This window comes from Dermacentor albipictus, chromosome 3 (genome assembly GCF_038994185.2).
Source record: "Dermacentor albipictus isolate Rhodes 1998 colony chromosome 3, USDA_Dalb.pri_finalv2, whole genome shotgun sequence".
NCBI lineage: Eukaryota > Metazoa > Arthropoda > Arachnida > Ixodida > Ixodidae > Dermacentor > Dermacentor albipictus.
Window position 1 is genome coordinate 171,692,803 of NC_091823.1, and position 18,642 is coordinate 171,711,444.

General features: G+C 42.9%; 1 protein-coding gene across 1 annotated transcript in view; it reads left to right on the forward strand.

Moving 5' to 3' along the window:
* Nucleotides 1-2,154: 2,154 nt before the first annotated feature.
* Nucleotides 2,155-18,642, forward strand: part of LOC135902134 (protein SPT2 homolog) — a 136,469-nt gene continuing 119,981 nt past the window's right edge. Inside the window, exons 1-4 of the mRNA XM_065432065.2 lie at nt 2,155-2,383; nt 8,641-8,761; nt 12,598-12,674; nt 15,935-16,162. Coding sequence (XP_065288137.1) covers nt 2,324-2,383; nt 8,641-8,761; nt 12,598-12,674; nt 15,935-16,162 — 486 coding nt within the window. The 5' untranslated portion in view covers nt 2,155-2,323. The remainder of the gene's footprint in view (nt 2,384-8,640; nt 8,762-12,597; nt 12,675-15,934; nt 16,163-18,642) is intronic.

Sequence of the window (18,642 nt, forward strand, 5' to 3'; positions counted from 1 at the left end):
AGGTGTCGGGATAAATTTTGTGGAATAAAGCCGGGCTGGGATATAATTAAAACCATAAAGCATTTTTTTACAGTGCCAACTGGAATGGCTAAAGTATTCTCGAGCTACTACTACGCAGCTTAGATTGCCTACAAAAGGAAAATTCAAGCACCTTTTGTCTCACCATGTCTCGATCCAGCGTTATTTAATTATACAAACGGATAACTATTCGCTTCGTCGGTACTTAAAAGAGAACCTTGCAGGCTAATTTAAGTTTGCTCCAATCCAATCGCAAATATTCATAAAGAAAGCACCACAAGCCTTGCATATACTTTCACTTGATTTCTGACCCTCCACAGGGGGAATTTCGATATCTTCAATATGTCCCATACTACTAGTCATTGACGCTTCGACTGCTTTCTGGCTGCAGCTATGTGGTCCAGCAGGCATACTTCACTAAAAAAATTGGGCCGAGCAGCCTGTGTCAGTTTGCCAAACAGATTCGTCATGTATATTCCTTAAGCAACAAGCACCAGTAAATTTCTCAAGTGAGTTTGATTTGATTTATTAATTTCCATTTACACACACACATGTACAGAGGAGTGGTAAATGGAGGTGGATGAGGGAAAAAAGCCGCACAGACGCGGCTTGAGGTAATCTCACCCTCTTAGGTACAATATGGCTGCATGGGGTAACACATCGAGCGCCATATAAATTACATCTATATAGTGGCCATAAAACATTGCAGTTATACAATATATGAAAGCACAGTGAAATATTTCCACGATAACAATGCAAAACACACTGCGGCATTGAAATAAATAAATGATATTCACTTGGTAACATAGACAAAAAAAGAGGAACATAACATGCATTATTAATCATTAACAAACGCGCTCTAAAGAGGTGAGTTGAACGTGTAGCACGGAAAAGGGAATATATATTGGTACATTCCTATTTGTACTCTGTAAATAGCTGTAAGCCTTCATTAACTTTACTTCAAATTTCCGCCGGTTAGAAAAAATAAACACGTGAAGAACCGCCTAATGTTGACAAGCAGTTAAAGAAGCAAGTGAGGCGTGTAGAATCTAAGCTCCAGTATTAGTTAAGTCACCGTGCTACTGCCGAGCGTTTCTGTGAGGAAATGCAAAAATTCGATATTATACCATGAACTACTCGTCGTGAGCAAACCTGTTTTAGCGGAATAAAATCAACGTAACTGCTGTAGAAGTAATATATAGCCAGCTTTGTGACATACTTGTTGCACCGCGGCAGGTATGGTATCATAACTGGATTCCTATAGGCTATGCTTTTGCGATTGTCTATCCGCGTATGAAAAACCCGCAATGGGCTGGTCTGCGTCGCTTCGGCTGGCACTGTAGCGTTGCCTTCGAGAGCTGCATTGTTGTCTAAGAAATTAGCTCTTTGAATAAATGTTCGCAAAGGAAGACGTCATAAAAATATATTTGAGACGACCACCATAAGTATACAAGCAGAGAGAACGAGGGCGAACAAACGAAAACACCGCAGAAAGCGCCCGTACAACGCACGAACTGTAGCAGACGACAGGCGTGAGTCCGTGCCCTGACGTCACGCGAGCGGCGCTCGCAGCGCCGCTCGTGTTTGCGTCGCGTTGATGACGAGCATGTCGTTCATGGCCTGGAAGTCCCGGGCGCGCAGCATTAAAGAAAGGAAAGGCGCTCAAAGGACATGATGATTAACGTTGTGGGACAAGATGAGCCCCAAATGGTGCAAACTTTTTAACAGTGGATGACAATTATTGTTTGGGGACATCAACGGTGTAGTCTTACTGGTGCCGCACGGCACACTTTCGATCGCGGTCAAGCCATATCTGGATCGAAATTCTCCACCGCGATTGGCTCCCTCACGCAGCTTGCGCAAATAAACCAATCACGACCGAGAAATTCGATCCGGATCGGGCTTGATCGCGATCGAAAAGGCGCCGTGTGGCACCCATATAACGTAAGTACCGAAACCAAAACTACCTCAGATCTTTTATTATCCGTCGTAATTACAAAGTAAAAATTCAAAATTTATTGTTCTTTAGTTTCAACTAAACTAAGTGAAACAAAATTATTGCTATACGTTTTTGTTAGTGGTTGCTTTTTACTGCCATCTACCGTAATTATACGCATAAGACAGACGCGCATGAATGCCGTTAGGACTGTCCCTATTGCGTCCACCATAGTTACCCGAGTGCTTCTTGTGTGTTATGTTCGGCTGTGTGTGATTGTGCGTGTGTGCAAAGCTATATTCCCTGCCATATTTCGTCGCTCTATTAAAGGGCGTTGCATCGCAGATCGCGCATCGTCCGTGTGGCGCCATGAATTTCGGGAAGCTGCTCAACGTCGCCGAGAAAAACCGCTCGGCTTCCGCGGTCGAGGTGAGACTTGCCGCCTCCTTGAGCTGCTGCCTGCTGTTTCAATGTAGGACGGTTGGCTCTTTCCGACGTTGACGTTTCTCGTGTGCATTTCTACTGTGCGAGGTGGCTGCTACGTGGTGCGCCTGATGCGAGGCAGCGCCTCTCGATTCTGCTCGAACCCCGTGTCTCTTTTTCTCGAAGATCGGGGTTGGGCGAAGCGCTGCTGCGGAAATCCATCCGACAGCGGGGTGTCCGAACCGCGAGAAACGGGAACACGTTGCACCGAGTCGCATGCGGATATTACGCGACAAATTGGTCGCAACGCAATCGGGAGTCCGTGAAAACGACGCATGGCCTCGAAATGCGGCGCATCATTGCTGTGGGTTAGCTTCTACGCAACTCGTCCTGTCAGCTGGTTCGTTTTCTTTTCCTTCTCGCGACCCCGACAACGTGCAACACGGATACATGTGTGCGAGAGCGCTCGTGCTGCCGTCTCGAGCGCTTCTGCTGTTCGAAGGCGGTGGTGGTATGCAAACGCGATTGTTGTGTTTTTGTGTGTGCTCGTGCGACTGCCGTCCCGATATCGCAAGAGCGGGCGAAAATGCGCGGCGGCAACGGACTGCGGCCACGACGACAGTATGGGACGTGCTCGTATGCAGGCGCCCTCGGCTTGCGAGTCTCTCTGTCGGAAGCGCGAATGCAGTTGGCCAGAGCGCATCAGTTGCTTTGGAAACCAACTTGCAACGGCAGCCGCACGGATATCTGATCATTTGCACCCCGTGATCAACGTCGTCGCCGTTATGCACTTTTGTCCGTGCTTTTGTAGTGCGGCTTCATTTAGTGACAAACATTAGCTGTGCTAGCGAATGTTTGTCGCCCAATGAAGGCATGTTCGCCCGCTGTACTGCATCACTTTTTCGCGCTTTAAAATGTAACATTCCGCAAAAGCAGAAAACACACTTAAATAGGGAAGAGGCTTATGATCAGTAGCGCAAACGGTTTACATCCGAGACATTTTGTTTCAGTGTTAAAAATCTATGTACAGTTAAACATTCATTGAAGATCTCATGCTTACAGCTGCTTTCTTCTCGTTCAGAAGCGATCATATAGCAACATCATATATTTTTTCGAGCACATTGTTCATTAGAACACTTGGCATGTAAGCTTTCTTGGTTGTCTAGAAAAAGAAAATGCAATGAGCACATCTTGCCTTCGGTGATGCCGCAGAGACATGGACTGGTTTCCCGGCCTGTTGCTATCTAAAAGTGGGGTCAAACCAGTAGAAAAAACTGCAAATTGTTTTCTGAGCAATGTGCAACGAAAAATTCAATCTTGCTGTGATACTTGAGGAAGAACAAGGCAGCAGGTGCAAATTCTTTTAAAGTTGGAGTAAAAGGGCGAGTCACTGTACTTGGTGTGTCATTTCAGAATTTAAGTTCCAATTCTTCAAAATGATGCTGCAGAAAGAAAGTTATTTTTGGCAACACATTATTTGCACTTGCATACATTGGAAATTGCATGATAATCATTGATGAACTTATTATTTTCTTTGATTGACTTTAGTTAATGTAGGATGAATGTTGCAGTCAAATTTAAGTCAGTGAGGGCCCATGACATGCATGCTTAGCGTGAAAGATCAGTGGCAGTTTCAAGATAGCCCTAATATTTGCCTTAAGATGTGTAGGTAGAAAGGTTGAAATCTGGGCCAGTTGGTACATACTTGAACGAAAAAAACCAGTCAAAAACACAAAGGACAAGAGGAGAGGTGGTGTGAACCTCTCCTCTTGTCCTTTGTGTTTTTGACTGGTTTTTTCGTTCAAATGTGTAGGTAGTTCTACAGCTTTGTCTGGTACTGCATCAGAAAAGTTGCATTGGCAAATGATGTCTATGGATCGCTGAGGCATTTTGCCACAAGTTTGGATGTGCAGTTCTATTTGAGATTGGTGCTAGTCTGTGAAACACACCTTGAATGCTGATCAGCTTCTGTTGTGCAGCAGCAAAGTGTGCTCTAAATAAATAAACATTAGAAAAAAATTAGAGAATTGGCCACTCATTGATCATCACTCAATATATGATGCCCACTGCCTTCGATACTATAATTAAAAAATGCGGCCTCTTTATATGTACTCAACAGTCTTTGATAATTACTAAAATTGCTTGCTGGAACATTTCACACTTGTGCATAAATATGGGAGCCAGGTGCAAGGGTCTTTGCAGACAACTGCTATGTAATTTACACTCCAGTTTCTCATAGGGGCGGCATTTTGTGCTGCGTGGCATTCATTTATGCGGGACATCTGGTAACCAAAACACATTGTTTAGTACATAATGTTAAAAATCCAATTCATCATAAGAGCATTTCCTGACCATTGTGGGCTTCTTTCAAGGTATTGAGGCCTAAATCAGAAGTTTTCATAACTTCCCACCCATTTTTCTTGCAAAATATCTTTAGAAAAAATGCAAATCCCACCTTCTTGACCACAGGGAAAGTTTGGCTAGGGGGGTAGGCTCATGACGCCCTTGCTGAGCAGGAGTTCCAAACAAGGTGTCTGACACACCTGTTATATAGGTGTCTAGCTTTCAAGAATAATCAAGTTGCAGAATGTGTGCTTCTGTTGAACCATGATCAAGTTCTCATGCCAGAAAACTGTTATTTCTCTTATGAAGATTAAGCTAGTCTGGCAAGGCCCACCAACCATTGAGCGAACACAGTTCTAAGTTTAAGGAAGAACTTGGGAATCTATCGATGGCACTGTGGCACCATGTAACTCATAACCATCATCATCACCAGGGCTTCAATTAATGCTTTTACAATCATAGTTTATTACCATAGTTCTCACTATGCCATTGGCAGCCCTCTGCTGTGTGTAATGAGCCTGGGTCTAGCACCAAATCATTCCAGATTTTTTTAGTAGTGATGGCCTTGAAGTCTTGCAACTCAACATGAGGTCGTAAATTAAATATGTGGTCACTGTGGCCACACTTGAGTGGAGACAAAAGGCAGAGATGCGCACATGTTGAGATTTCTGAGAATCTGAAGAGCTCTAGGTGATCAAAAAGAATGTGAAGTCTTCTGCTACAGTGTGTCTCAGAGCCATAGCATAGCATTGTGATGTTAAACCCCGTCAATGTGGTAAATTTCATTTAAGACCAACTCATTGCAGCCATATTTCATCTTTTCTGATATGTTGCCTACAGTTGTTTCTCTGTGGCATTTAGCAATAGTAACATCTACTGTGACTGCTGCAGCAAAAGAATGAGTCATTTAAATTGCTTTGCTGCAGAAATGATTGAGAATGTGACTGATCATTGAACAGAACATATATTGAGCTTTCAAGCACATGGAACGTGTCTGTGCATTTTCTTATCCTTCAAGCACCAAAAATGTTTCTGAATTCTTTTAGGCTTCAGTTTGCGTATCTGCAAACACATCAGGTGGGAGCCTTGCAAGACGCAAAATAAACGATGATACAAGAACAAATCAAAGAATGGCATTGTGCAACTTGAATGAATTGAAGCTAAGGGCTTTCACCATGGTGTGAAAATGACTGTATGAAATACTGGAAAGAGAATTTTCATCCATTATCTAAATATGTGTAAAACCACAAAGGTCTATGGCACACAGGATCTGCGAAAAAACTGAATTTCTGCAGAGCCTGGGGCACACAGCCCTGAATTCAAATTTTCAGCAGGTAGCAGCCCTTGCAGCCTACACATTAATCGAATAATTTGGAAGTGCCATGCCTTGGACAAGTAGAAACTCACTTTTGTGGCCAATTGTACACATACTGTTTGTGAGTCTTTTAGACCTTGAAATTGTATGTTTACTGACTGTCGCGTATGCAATGACTCGCTAAAATTTTGTGATAAAGAGGGACACTCTTCCACTTCACTATGCCACTTGCCTCCTCCACTATGACCCACAGAGAGGTGGAAGTTATTATTATGAAGGCAAAAAGGCATTCAGAAGGACTGTGCATGTAGGGGCACTAACCTCAGGAAAATGTATGAGTTGTGAGCCCAACTCTATTTCTTGCTTATTTGTAATAGCTGTTCCAGAACAACCAAACAGTTGTTTATGATGTTGCTCTGGCAGGTGGAGCGGCCAAAAAAGGCTGGACAATGACCCCTTGAATCATCGGTTCTTGCCTTTTGTAACACCTGTGCACAGTTGCAGGAGCAGCCGCCTTTTTGATTTCTCAGCTGTAGATGCAGGTCAACTTGCTCTTCTTGCGAGCTACATAGTCTTTGTGGTTGATTCATGGATGTCGCAAAAGTAATGCCTATCTTCTGTGAGATTGTGCAGTTAACAGAAGCACCCGCTGTGCTGACTCACTGATGATGATGATGATACATTGATTTTATTGGCATATGCTGGCCCACTGGTTATGGAATTAGGCTGCTGAGGTCACAGGTTTCATTTCTGGCTGCAGTAACTGTTGAAACTAGTGCAGAATGCAAAGAGGTTCATGTTCCATGCGTTGCATACATGTGAAGGGACATCATGTGGTCAAAATTAATCTGTAGCTCTCCGATGACGTCATCTCTCATAGCACCAGTGTTTTGGAACATCAGTGGTTTGTGGTCAGTGGACATAAGCAAGAAAAAGGTTGAATTTTGCAATTACTCCACACAGTGCTTAGAATTGACCTTGATATGCATAAAGGGATTTCTTAAATGCTGTCCTGCACTGCTTTGAGCCAGTGAGCAACAGATCACAGTCACTTAACACCTAACTTTCAAGTAATGCTACAAAAAACCTTAATGGACCTTGCCTTGCAGCAAATCTGATAAAATTATGCAGAGTTTACATTTTTATGTCCAATTTAACACTAAACACTTCTGTATCTTGCAATAAGCTTCCGCTCAGTTGTCCCTCACAATCTGTTTTTTTACCTTCCATAAGTATGCAGTGACTGACCGACATTAAAGGCACTTCATTGCCTCCATCTGCTCTTCCTGGTTAGCTTTATTTGATTCTGTGCCATTGTCAAATGAATGCACATTCACTATATTAAAAAAAGGTGCATTTGTTCTTGGCGGATTCTTTCCATAATACTCGCTCCCTTACACTCATTATTGCTGTTGAATGCAGCATTGTATAGATGCGCACATCTGGGTTTTCTATATGTGCAGCCAAATGGTGCTTGATTCTCACACTGCCTTAATATGGCACTTGCCTTAGTCCTTAATTAACCCTGTGCATCAAAATGTGCAGAGTCTCAAAAGTACTGCCACCAAGGCTCTCGAAGTAAATGAAATGTGGGGAGGGCTGATTGAGAACACAATGCTGCACATGCTTTGGAAAGAAGCAGCATCAGTTTAATGTGAGTTGAAGGTGTTCTGCTCGTAGATGAGAGAAGCTAGAGCTTTATATGTCGAAGCGCTGTTCATGATTTAGTCCAGCAAAGTATGTAGCTTGCACAATTCGATGTTAATTGACCGAATGGACAGTTTGCATAAATATGTTAGTTGGCTTTCCTGCAAGGATATTTTCCTAGCCGAGAACTCTCATTCGCAGACTGCTTTTCTCACTTTTAAGTGCTTTCGCCCCTGTGCATTTGAGCGAAGGTGCACGAGCACCACAAAGGCTTTTAAAAAAATTTACTGCAGGAATGCCTCAATGTAAGCTCTGCGGTGTGCAGAGGTAAAGGGAGAACTGAAATAAAGGAAAAGCAGGGACAAATGTTGAATGGAAAGAATAGTTTGTTCTGCTAGCCTGTGGTCGAGGTTATTTGGTTGGAAAATATCCTTGCTTGCACATTTGCAGTAACATTTTTGCAAAGTTTCAATCGCTTGCACTCTGTCAATACCAAAAGCGTTGTGATGGACACTCGGTATGTGCCTGTGTCATTGGCTCAATTCAGTGTATGTGGCTTCACTCTGCAACATTTGATGCGAACATAAGTCGTGGTGGTAGCTAGCCTTTACTGGGGTGCCCATGTGGCCTCTTTGCCTTTGCTGGACCAAAAAGATATAAAAAGGACAAGAGGCTCGTATGTTGAATTATAAAGTAGTCAGTCTTGTTCTTGTGGCATGACAGCATGTTATGGTGGCAGAGTGTCAGGAGTGTTCCCATAGCCAGAAAGTCGTGCCTTTAAATCTCGGCTGACATGACCGTGTTTCATAGCAAGCGGCTTGCAAAAGCTGGGATTTCAACATATCCCAGGTGATCACAATGAATGGGGATTATTTACTTTGATATTCTTCATAGCCAAGTTCTTGCACTGTTCAGACTAAATGTGTTGACTTTGCTGGATTTTGATTTTTGTGTACAGAAGACTGTGAAGCGGTACAGCACAGAGGTGGCTCCAGCCAAGAAGGCACCACGCAGCAATGTTCAATCGGCCGCCATCAGGGCATTCCTACAGCGGAAGGAAGAAGAGGAGCGTAGAAGACGTGAGTGGACAGCATCTATTGTCTGAGAATCAGTGTGTCAAGATTGTTAGTCCAGGGACCAACCTTATCAACCCCAAGCAGATTCCAAGGGTCCTACAAAGCAGCTAAGAAACATGTCTTCACGAAAATGAGATGGTGCAACTGTCAGTTCAGTGTAGTCAGATAAAAGAGCTATCTCTATTGTATGGCATGTGCAAGCAAGTTTGGGGGTGTTATTAAAGCCCAAATGCAGAAAACTGCTCTGGCGCAAGCTTCATCATCTTCATCAGCCTATTTTATGTCCACTGCAGGACGAAGTTCCTCCCTGCAATCTCCAATTACCTCTGTCCTGCGCCAACCGATTCCAACTAGCGCCTGCAAATTTCCTACCGCCCTCGACTGCATTTCCCTTCTCTTGGCACCCATTCTGTAAACCTAATGGTCGACCGGTTATCTAACCTACGCTTTACACGACCTGCCCAGCTCTATTTTTTTTTTCTTAATGTCAATTAGAATATTGGCTAACCCTGTATGCTTTATAATCCACACCGCTCTCTTTCTGTCTCTTGACGTTACACCTAACATTCTTTGTTCCATCGCTTCTTGCATGGTTCTTAACTTGTTATCAAGCTTCTTTCAAGTTTCTGCCCCGTATGTTAGCACTGGTAAAATGCACTGATTGTACACCTTTCAATGATAATGGTAAGCTTCCAGTCAGGATCTGACAATGTCCGCTGTATGCACTCCAGCCCATTTTTATTCTTCTGCAAATTTCCTTCTTATGGTAATGGTTCCCTGTGAGTAATAGACCTAGATAGACGTACTTCTTTACAGACTGTAGAGGCCCACTGGCGATCCTGAGCTCTTGTTCCCTTGCACGGCTATTGATAATTATCGTTGTCTTCTGCATAATAATCTTCAACCCCACTTGTGCACTCTCTCTGTTAAAGTCCTCAATCATTTGTTGTAACTTGTCCCCAGTGTTCCTGAACAGGAAAATGTCATCTGCAAACAAAAGGTTGCTGAGATTTTCGCCGTTGATCCTTACTCCCAAGCCTTCCCAGTTTAATAGCTTGAATACTTCTTCCAAGCACGCAGTGAGTAGCATTGGAGAGATTGTGTCTCCTTGTCTGACCCCTTTCTTTATAGGTATCTTCCTACTTGTGGAGAATTAAGGTAGCTGTGGAGTCTCTGTAGATATTTTCGAAGATATTTAAGTAAGCGTCCTGCACTCATTGATTACGTAATGCCTCTATAACTGCTGGTATCTCTACTGAATCAAATGCCTTTTTGTAATCTATGAAAGCCATATAGAGAGGCTGATTGTACTCTGCGGATTTCTCGATTGCCTGATTGACGACATGGATGTGATCCATTGTAGAGTATCCCTTCCTGAAGCCAGCCTGTTCCCTTGGTTGACCGAAGTCCAGTGCTGCCTTTATTCTATTGGAAATTATCTTGGTGAATATTTTATATAATACTGGAAACAAGCTAATGGGCCTATAATTTTCAGATCTTTAATGTCTTCATCTTTACGGATTAGTATAATATTCGCATTCTTCCAGTTTTCTGGCACCCTTGAATCAATAGAGAGTTCGTATGAAGGGCCGCCAGTTTTGCAAGCATTATGTCTCCTCCATATTTGATTAAATTGACTGTTATTCTATCTTCTCCTGCCGCTTTTCCTCGTTTCATGCCTCATCGTTAGTTATTGAAAAAGAGCCTCTGTGACCTGTTCATTACTACTTCGAATGGAGGTATCATGGCTGCTCTGGGTACTGTACAAGTCAGTATGAAATTCTTCCGCTGCTTTTACTATACTTTTGAGATTGCTGATCATATTACTCTGCTTATCTTTCAGTTCATACATATTGGTTTGCCCTATGCCAAGTTTCCTTCTCACTTATTTCAGGCTGCGATCATATTTTACGGCTTCCTCAGTCTTTCTCAGGTTATAATTTCGAATGTCACTTATTTTCACCTTGTTGATCAGTTTTGACAGTTCCACGAATTCTATCTTACCTCTTGAGTTGGACACTTTCATTTTTTGTCGTTTCTTTACGAGGTCCTTTGTTACTTGGAACAGCTTGCCTACTGGTTGTCTTGGTGCCTTGCTTCCCACTTCAATTGCTGACTCTGAAGCCAGCCTAGTTATGGTTTCATTCATTACCTCTATGTCATCATCATCATCATCTCTCTGTTCTGTGGCTGCAAATTTGTAGTACCAGCCTAAATTTGTCTGCTTTTACCCTTACTGCATCTAGGTTGACTTGTTTCTTCTTGACCAATTTTACTCTTTGTCTCTTGAAATTGAGGTTAATCCTAGCTGTCACTAACCTATAATCGGTGCACTTTATCCTACCTATCATTCCTACATCCTGTACTATGCTGGGATCGGCAGAAAGTATGAAATTTATTTCATTTCTTGTTTCACCGTTAAGGCTTTTCCAGGTCCACTTTCTATTGCTGTGCTTCCCGAAGAAGGTGTTCATTATTCTCAGCTTATTCCTTTCTGCGAATCCTACCAGCATCTCTCCTCTAGTGATCCTAGAGTTGACGCCGTAGCTGCCAATTGCCTATTCAACCGCCTGCCTTTCCCCCCCTTTTGCATTGAAGTCACCCATTATTACTGCATATCGAGTTTGCACTTTCTAATCGCTAATTCAACATCATCATAAAACTGATCTACTTCCTCATCGTCGTGGCTGGATGTTGGAGCCTAGGCTTGTACTACATTTAATTTATGCTTCTTATTAGGTTTGATTATGACTACTGCTACCGTCTCGTCAATGCTATAGAATTCGTCAATGTTGCCCACTATGTCCTTATGGATTAGGAATCCTACTCCGTATTGCTTCTTATCTGGAAGTCCTTTATAGCAGAGGACGCGCCCGTTAGTCAGTACTATGTAAGACTCACCAGTTCTAACTTCACTGAGGCCAATGATATCCCAAACAATGCCTGAGAGCTCTTCAAAGAGTCCTGCTAAGCTAACTTCACTCGAGAGAACTCGGGAGCTTACTGAAAGAAAAAGTGAACACCTTTGCGCAACTTTTCTGAATTTTTGTGCTGAAGGTTACCTTTCAAAGTAAAGAAAAGTGAAAAGTAAGCATCGCGTAGTGACCTGCACCCGTTGTCACAGTGCCCCTTTGTTTTAAAAAAAAAGTATTAACTATGAAGCTTGTTACACTTAGGCCTTTTTATTCTAGATAAGAGCGCAACCCATTGCAGAAGTCGAAGTAAAAAAATTTAACATGGCTATTCATACAGGAAGAAAAGAAATCACTTCTGGGACACAGCAAATTTGTTGGAGACCCAGTGTCTTGAGGAAAAATACATTTGTGACAGCAAATTAGGCCACTTATACTTGGAGCAGAGGTCTGATGTCTTAGATAATGACGAGGAAGGTAACCGTTCGAGGAGGGAAGGAGTAATGCCATAATATTCTATAAGCCCTGTGAAGTGATAGGCTGTGGAAATTATTGGCTGAAGCTCGTGAATTGGTGATCTTCACTAAGAACTGTGTCACATCTGAGGGCAAAAGATAGTTAAAGGAACCATTCTTTGAATACTTTTGCTGTGGTAAACAGTGGAACCAGATTTATGGAAAGACCATCAAAACTGTGACGTCATACACTGTCATCACTGCTGCTTTGATTTGCACATAAAAGGTGTTGAGAGAGAAGGGTGGCCCTTATTGCAGTTTCCTCTGCTAAGACATCAGTTTTTGCTGAAGAATGGCTGCAAGAGTCCTGATGCAGCAATCTAGTATGACTCGACACTTTTCCTTAGTGTTTCTTTAGCCTTGGTTTTGAGCACTGTGATCACTGACTGGATGTGCTTCTCGTTTTGTGCAGAGATTGAGGAACAGAAGAAAAAAGAGAAGCTTCTTGAGCTGCGGGCTCAGAATTCCAAGTCTAACAAGCGTGCCAAGGTGAGTGAGTGGATGTTGGAACATGCAGGGGTGGGGGGGATTTCTGCGAGAGATCAACAGAGGTCCAAAAATTCATATTTTAGAGTTCGTGGAATATTCTATATTTTATGCACATATGACTCGGTATCGCGAAACTGAACTTGGCTTCTTCGCTAAATGGATACTTTAGGCGGGAAAAAATACCGAAAGGCTTAAGTGCGGAGATGCCATTTTCATGCACCGGACATTATATACGTATATGTAAACGTATACGTAAAGAGTAGCCATCTAGCACTGGTTGAGGTTTATGCTCAAAATGCAAGTGTTATAGAAAAACTATTTTATTTGATACGCATTTCAAAAGTTGCTATATTTATAAATATTTATCTACTAAATCAATGCATGTAGCCTTTTGAAATTTGGTGGGCTGTGAGACCTTACATATTCAATAATTTTGTTGAATATTGTTGCAGTATCACAAATTACCATTTTTACAATTCACCTAAAATGTGAAGCTTTCATGAAAAAGAACACTATTTAAAAATGAGAAAAAAAAACATCACTAATTTTTCTGAAAATCTCGTTAACAGCTGTTCACAGATACTGGAAAAAGAACATTAAAAGTCATGCTGGATTATTTTGTTTGTAATGACTATATAGGTGGTAGAAATGAGAGCTTTGCCAGGATGCAGCAACATGCTAAGAAAAGGGACATCACGGTAAAAAGGCCATGCGTGAACCTCTGACTTGCCTATACTTTACCATGTTGCTGACAGAAAGGCTTATAAAATACTTACGCAGAAAAGTTGTGCTTAGTGCAATACTCATTCGCTTGAATGCAAATAAAGATATGAAAAGAACAACCTTTACATGGCTCATATTATTTAACAGCAAGTGTCTGTAGCTTGCAGCATAGATAATTCGTTCTTTCTCTTAATGTAGGTTTGTATTTCCTTATTTGCTGCATATTTAATGGTGAACTCATTGTGCATTTATACAAGTAACACAATTTATTGCAGGTAAATGTTTCTCAAAATGTTGTACTGGCCTTGGCTCCGTCAGAAACGTCATTATATTACCTAAGATGCAGTGGTGGGAGTCGCAGTGGTGTTGGTTAGGGCAGGATTAGCTGGCAGATAGTGCCAGCGATTGCTCTGTTCTACTGCCTCTTAAAAAAAAAAAAAAGAAGGCTGTTACATTACTACATAACGAAAAGCTCACCGTCTCTAAGAAGGATGCCCACTTGTCGGTAAGTTCACGGTTTCCTAGAAAAGCTGCAAAGAGGCGCAACACTTCCTCTCTCAAAAACTTAGGTGTTTTGGGAAACACTACGTGTTCCGTGCACTCACGAGGAAATTTTCTTCTGTGCAAAGCCTCAAGTAGAGCATTTCTCTTTTCATTGAAGTATTGGCAGGACAAGATGAGCTGTTCTGTGTCGCCAATTTCGTCACAGTCAGGGCAGAGTGGAGACCTCCAACTTAGAAGGCCGAAGCTGCGGTACTTGGAGAGCTAGTGCTTACACTATGAAACAGCGTACAACTTCTGCATGGTGGATTCTTTGAACCACTCTTGGATCGTGAGGTGATGTACAAAGTGCTAAGAAGTGCCTTATCTTTATATAAGAGGTGATTCATTGGCACTCTTAATTTTATCTGCTGCTTCATTGCCTGCAAGTCCAACATGTGGCTGTACCGACTGAAACTTCAGACCGAAATGGCTATTGCTGAGCTCCTTAACCATCGTCAATGACTGTCAGCGCACCTGAAACAGCCGGAGTATATGTAGCTTCTTGTGGTTATTGCGGTGGCCTATATAAAATAATTGGCCTATATAAAAAAATTTCGGCAGATCCGTCCTTTGGAGATGATTGGCAACGCTAAGCTATTAGCAATCTACCTTATGATGGGTGGTTAAATGGTGATATGTTTTATATGTTATAATGAATATTATAAAGAGCGGCCCAATACAGTGACCCTAGCTGGCGTTGGAGAGGTTCATTCAAGAGCGGCACTCTGTGATGCACTCTTCGTCGATGTCTACAAGGATAGGATTGCCAGAGACATTTTGCTTGCTCCGTCTGCTACTGCCTCCCGTGGGCTCACTCTCCTTTCTACTATGCTTTACAAACTCCTTTAACAGAGACTATTTATTGCGATAGCAATTATATGGACACTCCAAGTGCGTTTCAGCCACCGGCGTCGGCGTCACCGTGAGGTTCCATATAAAGTCCAAGGGCGATAAAAATGTTGTTGTGTGCTGTATGCTGTTTTGCGCGAGTGAAAGCTGAGCCGGCAATCGCGGCTCAATCTCTCATACTAAAGGGAGGAAAAGTGGGGAGGAAGCGTGCGGTCTTCCATAGCACAGAAGGCTTCGCGGGGAGGGTAGGGAGGAAACATAGTATTGTGTACCCCCTCCCTCCTGCTGTATGCACGTGGAATGTGTGGCGAGTAGCATAAACCACACATTCGATAAACCCACATTGGAATTTTTTCGGTGTCCGAGATTGCCTTGAGTTAACACTCTACAAAAGGCTTGTGCGCGCTGAATTAAAGTATGCATGCATCATATGGGATGCCTAGTGAGACCACCCTCATCACAACCTGGGAAGCTGTTTAGAAACGCACTGCACATTTAATTGAATTATTCCCATTATTCCAGTGTCATGTTCGTGAAGAAAACCTTAAACTTTCCCGGCCTTTCACTCTGCTGCAAATGCTCTAGCAGGAATTCTTTTAGTAAAGTCTACCATTACAACTGTGTTTTGGAGGATTATCTTTTTTGACCCCAATGGGGGCAATAACAATAAAGCATTGACAATAAAGTAGGCTTGCCATTTTTCTGGTCAAATTTGTGTAATGGTTCTTTTGTTCCAAGAACAAGCATCGAACGGGACCACCTGCCCACATCCATTGCTGTCATTACTGATGCTAGACCGAATACAGCCTTGCCAAAGGCCCCGTGAACATATTTTTTTACCAGTGTTATTGGCTGCACACTTTTTGCAGGCTTCTTCCACTCTTTTCTGTAATGCCTATGGGCCCTAAAAGTATACTTAATAAATAAGTAAACAAATAAATAAATAGTCTAGACATAGTGTACACACTTAGGCTAGTTGGTGATACATTGATTATTTTTCACTGCGTCACAGCAAGGACATTCAGAAGGAAACAAGATGCGTCAGTGCTTACAGTTAAAACTTTACGCAATACAGTTGTGCTTGACTGTAATGAAGTCAACAGAACGAAACGCCCAGTAGAATGACCGTGTGGTGCTCGCTGCAGGTGATGGCGTCGCGCACCAAGGACAACAACTTTGGCCGCATCCGTCTGACAGAGGACGAGGAAGAGGCACGGCGCAAGCGGGAGGAAGAGCTCCGGCGCAAGATGCTCACTGACAAGGTGGAGCGCATGAAGGCGCGCATCAAGCTCCAGCAGGAGGAAGAGGCCCTGCCGCACAAGCGCAAGCGCAAGCGACGCAACTCCCAGGGGGAGATCATTACCGAGCCCGAGGTAAGTGCGCCCACTGGAGGACTGTGTGGGGTCTGTGTGAGGGAAAAGGGGTGGGGGACGGGGACGGAATTGACGGCAGCTTTGACTCGCCATTTGAGCGTGCTTCAAGCTAGGCACGCTCAAGACCACGTGCGTGCCTGCGATTCGGGAAACAAGATGTTAGGACCAGGAAGAATTGATACTATATTGTGCAACACAATATCTTTACGCAAAGGGCTTACAAATACACTACCGACATACCTTGCGCATACTTTTGAGTTACACAACACTAGGAAATATAACGCAGACAAATTCCGGACATCTACACCTGCTGCGATTCCGTGTTTATTCCCTCAAAGGGTGGCCAAATCAGCGGATCTCTTAGGCACGTAGGGCCCTCTGGGCCGTACTTCTCAGTGACAATGTAGCCTAGCTGCCTGTGGGATTATCTTACTGAGCTATGTCTTATGCTCGGTTGCGGTACTCGGAAGTTCAAATGCCTCCACCCCCTCCTTTATTTTTTTATTTACGATGGTGTATTTGCATATGACATCCTCCAGTGCACTATATCTGCAGGCTTGCAGTGGCACTTGACACTTGGCGAAAGATGCCGAGAGCGAGTGGGGCTATACTAAAACAAGTTACAGCCAAATTAGGAAGGTCCACTAAGCTTGAACAAAGGCACTCCCTCACCAGAACAGGAATTGTCCTCTCTGGTGCAGTATTCGGCCACAACCTCCCCAATAATATCTACAATTAAATCACGGCCCTCAATCCCCAGCAGCTGTGGAGCACCTGTCCAAGGCAACGGTCAGACCTGTAACATAGCAGGGGGTGCTAAGAATCTCTGGGTCCGGACAGGCCACCAGTGGAAACTGACCTTGGCAACCTCTATTGCCGAACCCTCTCGAGTGAGGCTAGCTTTGCAGGACTCTACGAGAAACTATCAGACATTATTTGGGATATTATCAGCCTTAGTGAGATTAGAAAAACTGGTCAGGCTTACACATTGCTAAATAACGGCCATGTCCTCTGCTATAGAGGTCTCCCTGATAAGAAGCAATATGGGGTAGGATTCCTAATCCATAAGGATATAGCAGGCAACATTGACGAATTCTACAGCATTGACGAGAGGGTAGCAGTAGTCGTAATCAAACTTAATAAGAGGTATAGATTAAAGGTAGTGCAAGCCTATGCTCCAACATCCAATCACTACGATGAGGAAGTAGATCAGTTTTATGAAGATGTTGAATTAGGAATGAGAAAAGTGCAAACTCGATATACAGTAGTAATGAGTGACTTCAATGCAAAAGTGGGGAAAAAGCAGGTGGGTGAATAGGCAATTGGCAGCTACGGCGTCAACTCTAGGATCGCTAGAGGAGAGATGCTGGTAGGATTCGCAGAAAGGAATAAGCTGAGAATAATGAACACCTTCTTCGGGAAGCACAGCAATAGAAAATGGACCTGGAAAAGCCCTAACGGTGAAACAAGAAATGAAATAGATTTCATACTTTCTGCCGATCCCAGCATAGTACAGGATGTAGGAATGATAGGTAGGATAAAGTGCACCGATCATAGGTTAGTGACAGCTAGGATTAACCTCAATTTGAAGAGAGAAAGAGCAAAATTGGTCAAGAAGAAACAATTCAACCTAGACGCAGTAAGGGTAAAAGCCGACAAATTGAGGCTGGTACTTGCAAACAAATATGAAGCCTTAGAACAGAGAAATGAAGATGACATAGAGGTAATGAATGAAACCGTAACTAGGCTGGCTTCAGAGTCAGCAATTGAAGTGGGAGGCAAGGCACCAAGGCAACCAGTAGGCAAGCTCTCCCACATAACAATAATAAAGAAACGACAAAAAATGAAAGTGTCCAACTGAAGAGGTAAGATAGAATTCGCGGAACTGTCAACACTGATCAACTAGGCGAAAATAAGTGATATTCAAAATTATAACCTGAGAAAGACTGAGGAAACCGTAAAAAATGATCGCAGCCTGAGATAAGTGAGAAGGAAACTCGGTATAGGACAAACCAAGATGTATGCACTGAAAGATAAGCAGGGTAATATCATCAGCAATCTTGAAGGTATAATAAATGAAGCGGAAGAATTCTATGCTGACCTGTACAGTACCCAGAGGACTCGAGAGAACTCAATTTGGAACGATAATGATCAGGATACAGAAACTCCTCCTATAACTAGAGGTGAGGTCAGAAGGGCCTTGCAAGACTTGAAACGAGGAAAAGCGGCAAGAGAAGATGGAATAACAGTCCATTTAATCAAATATGGATGAGACATAATGCTTGAAAAACTGCGGCACTCTATACAAAATGTCTGTCAACTGCAAGGGTCCCAGAAAACTGAAAATGCAAACATTATACTAATCCACAAAAAGGGAGACAATAAAGAACTGAAAAATTATAGGCTTATTTGCGTACTCCCAGTATTATATAAAATAATTACCAAAATAATCTCCAATAGGGTAAGGGCAACACTGGACT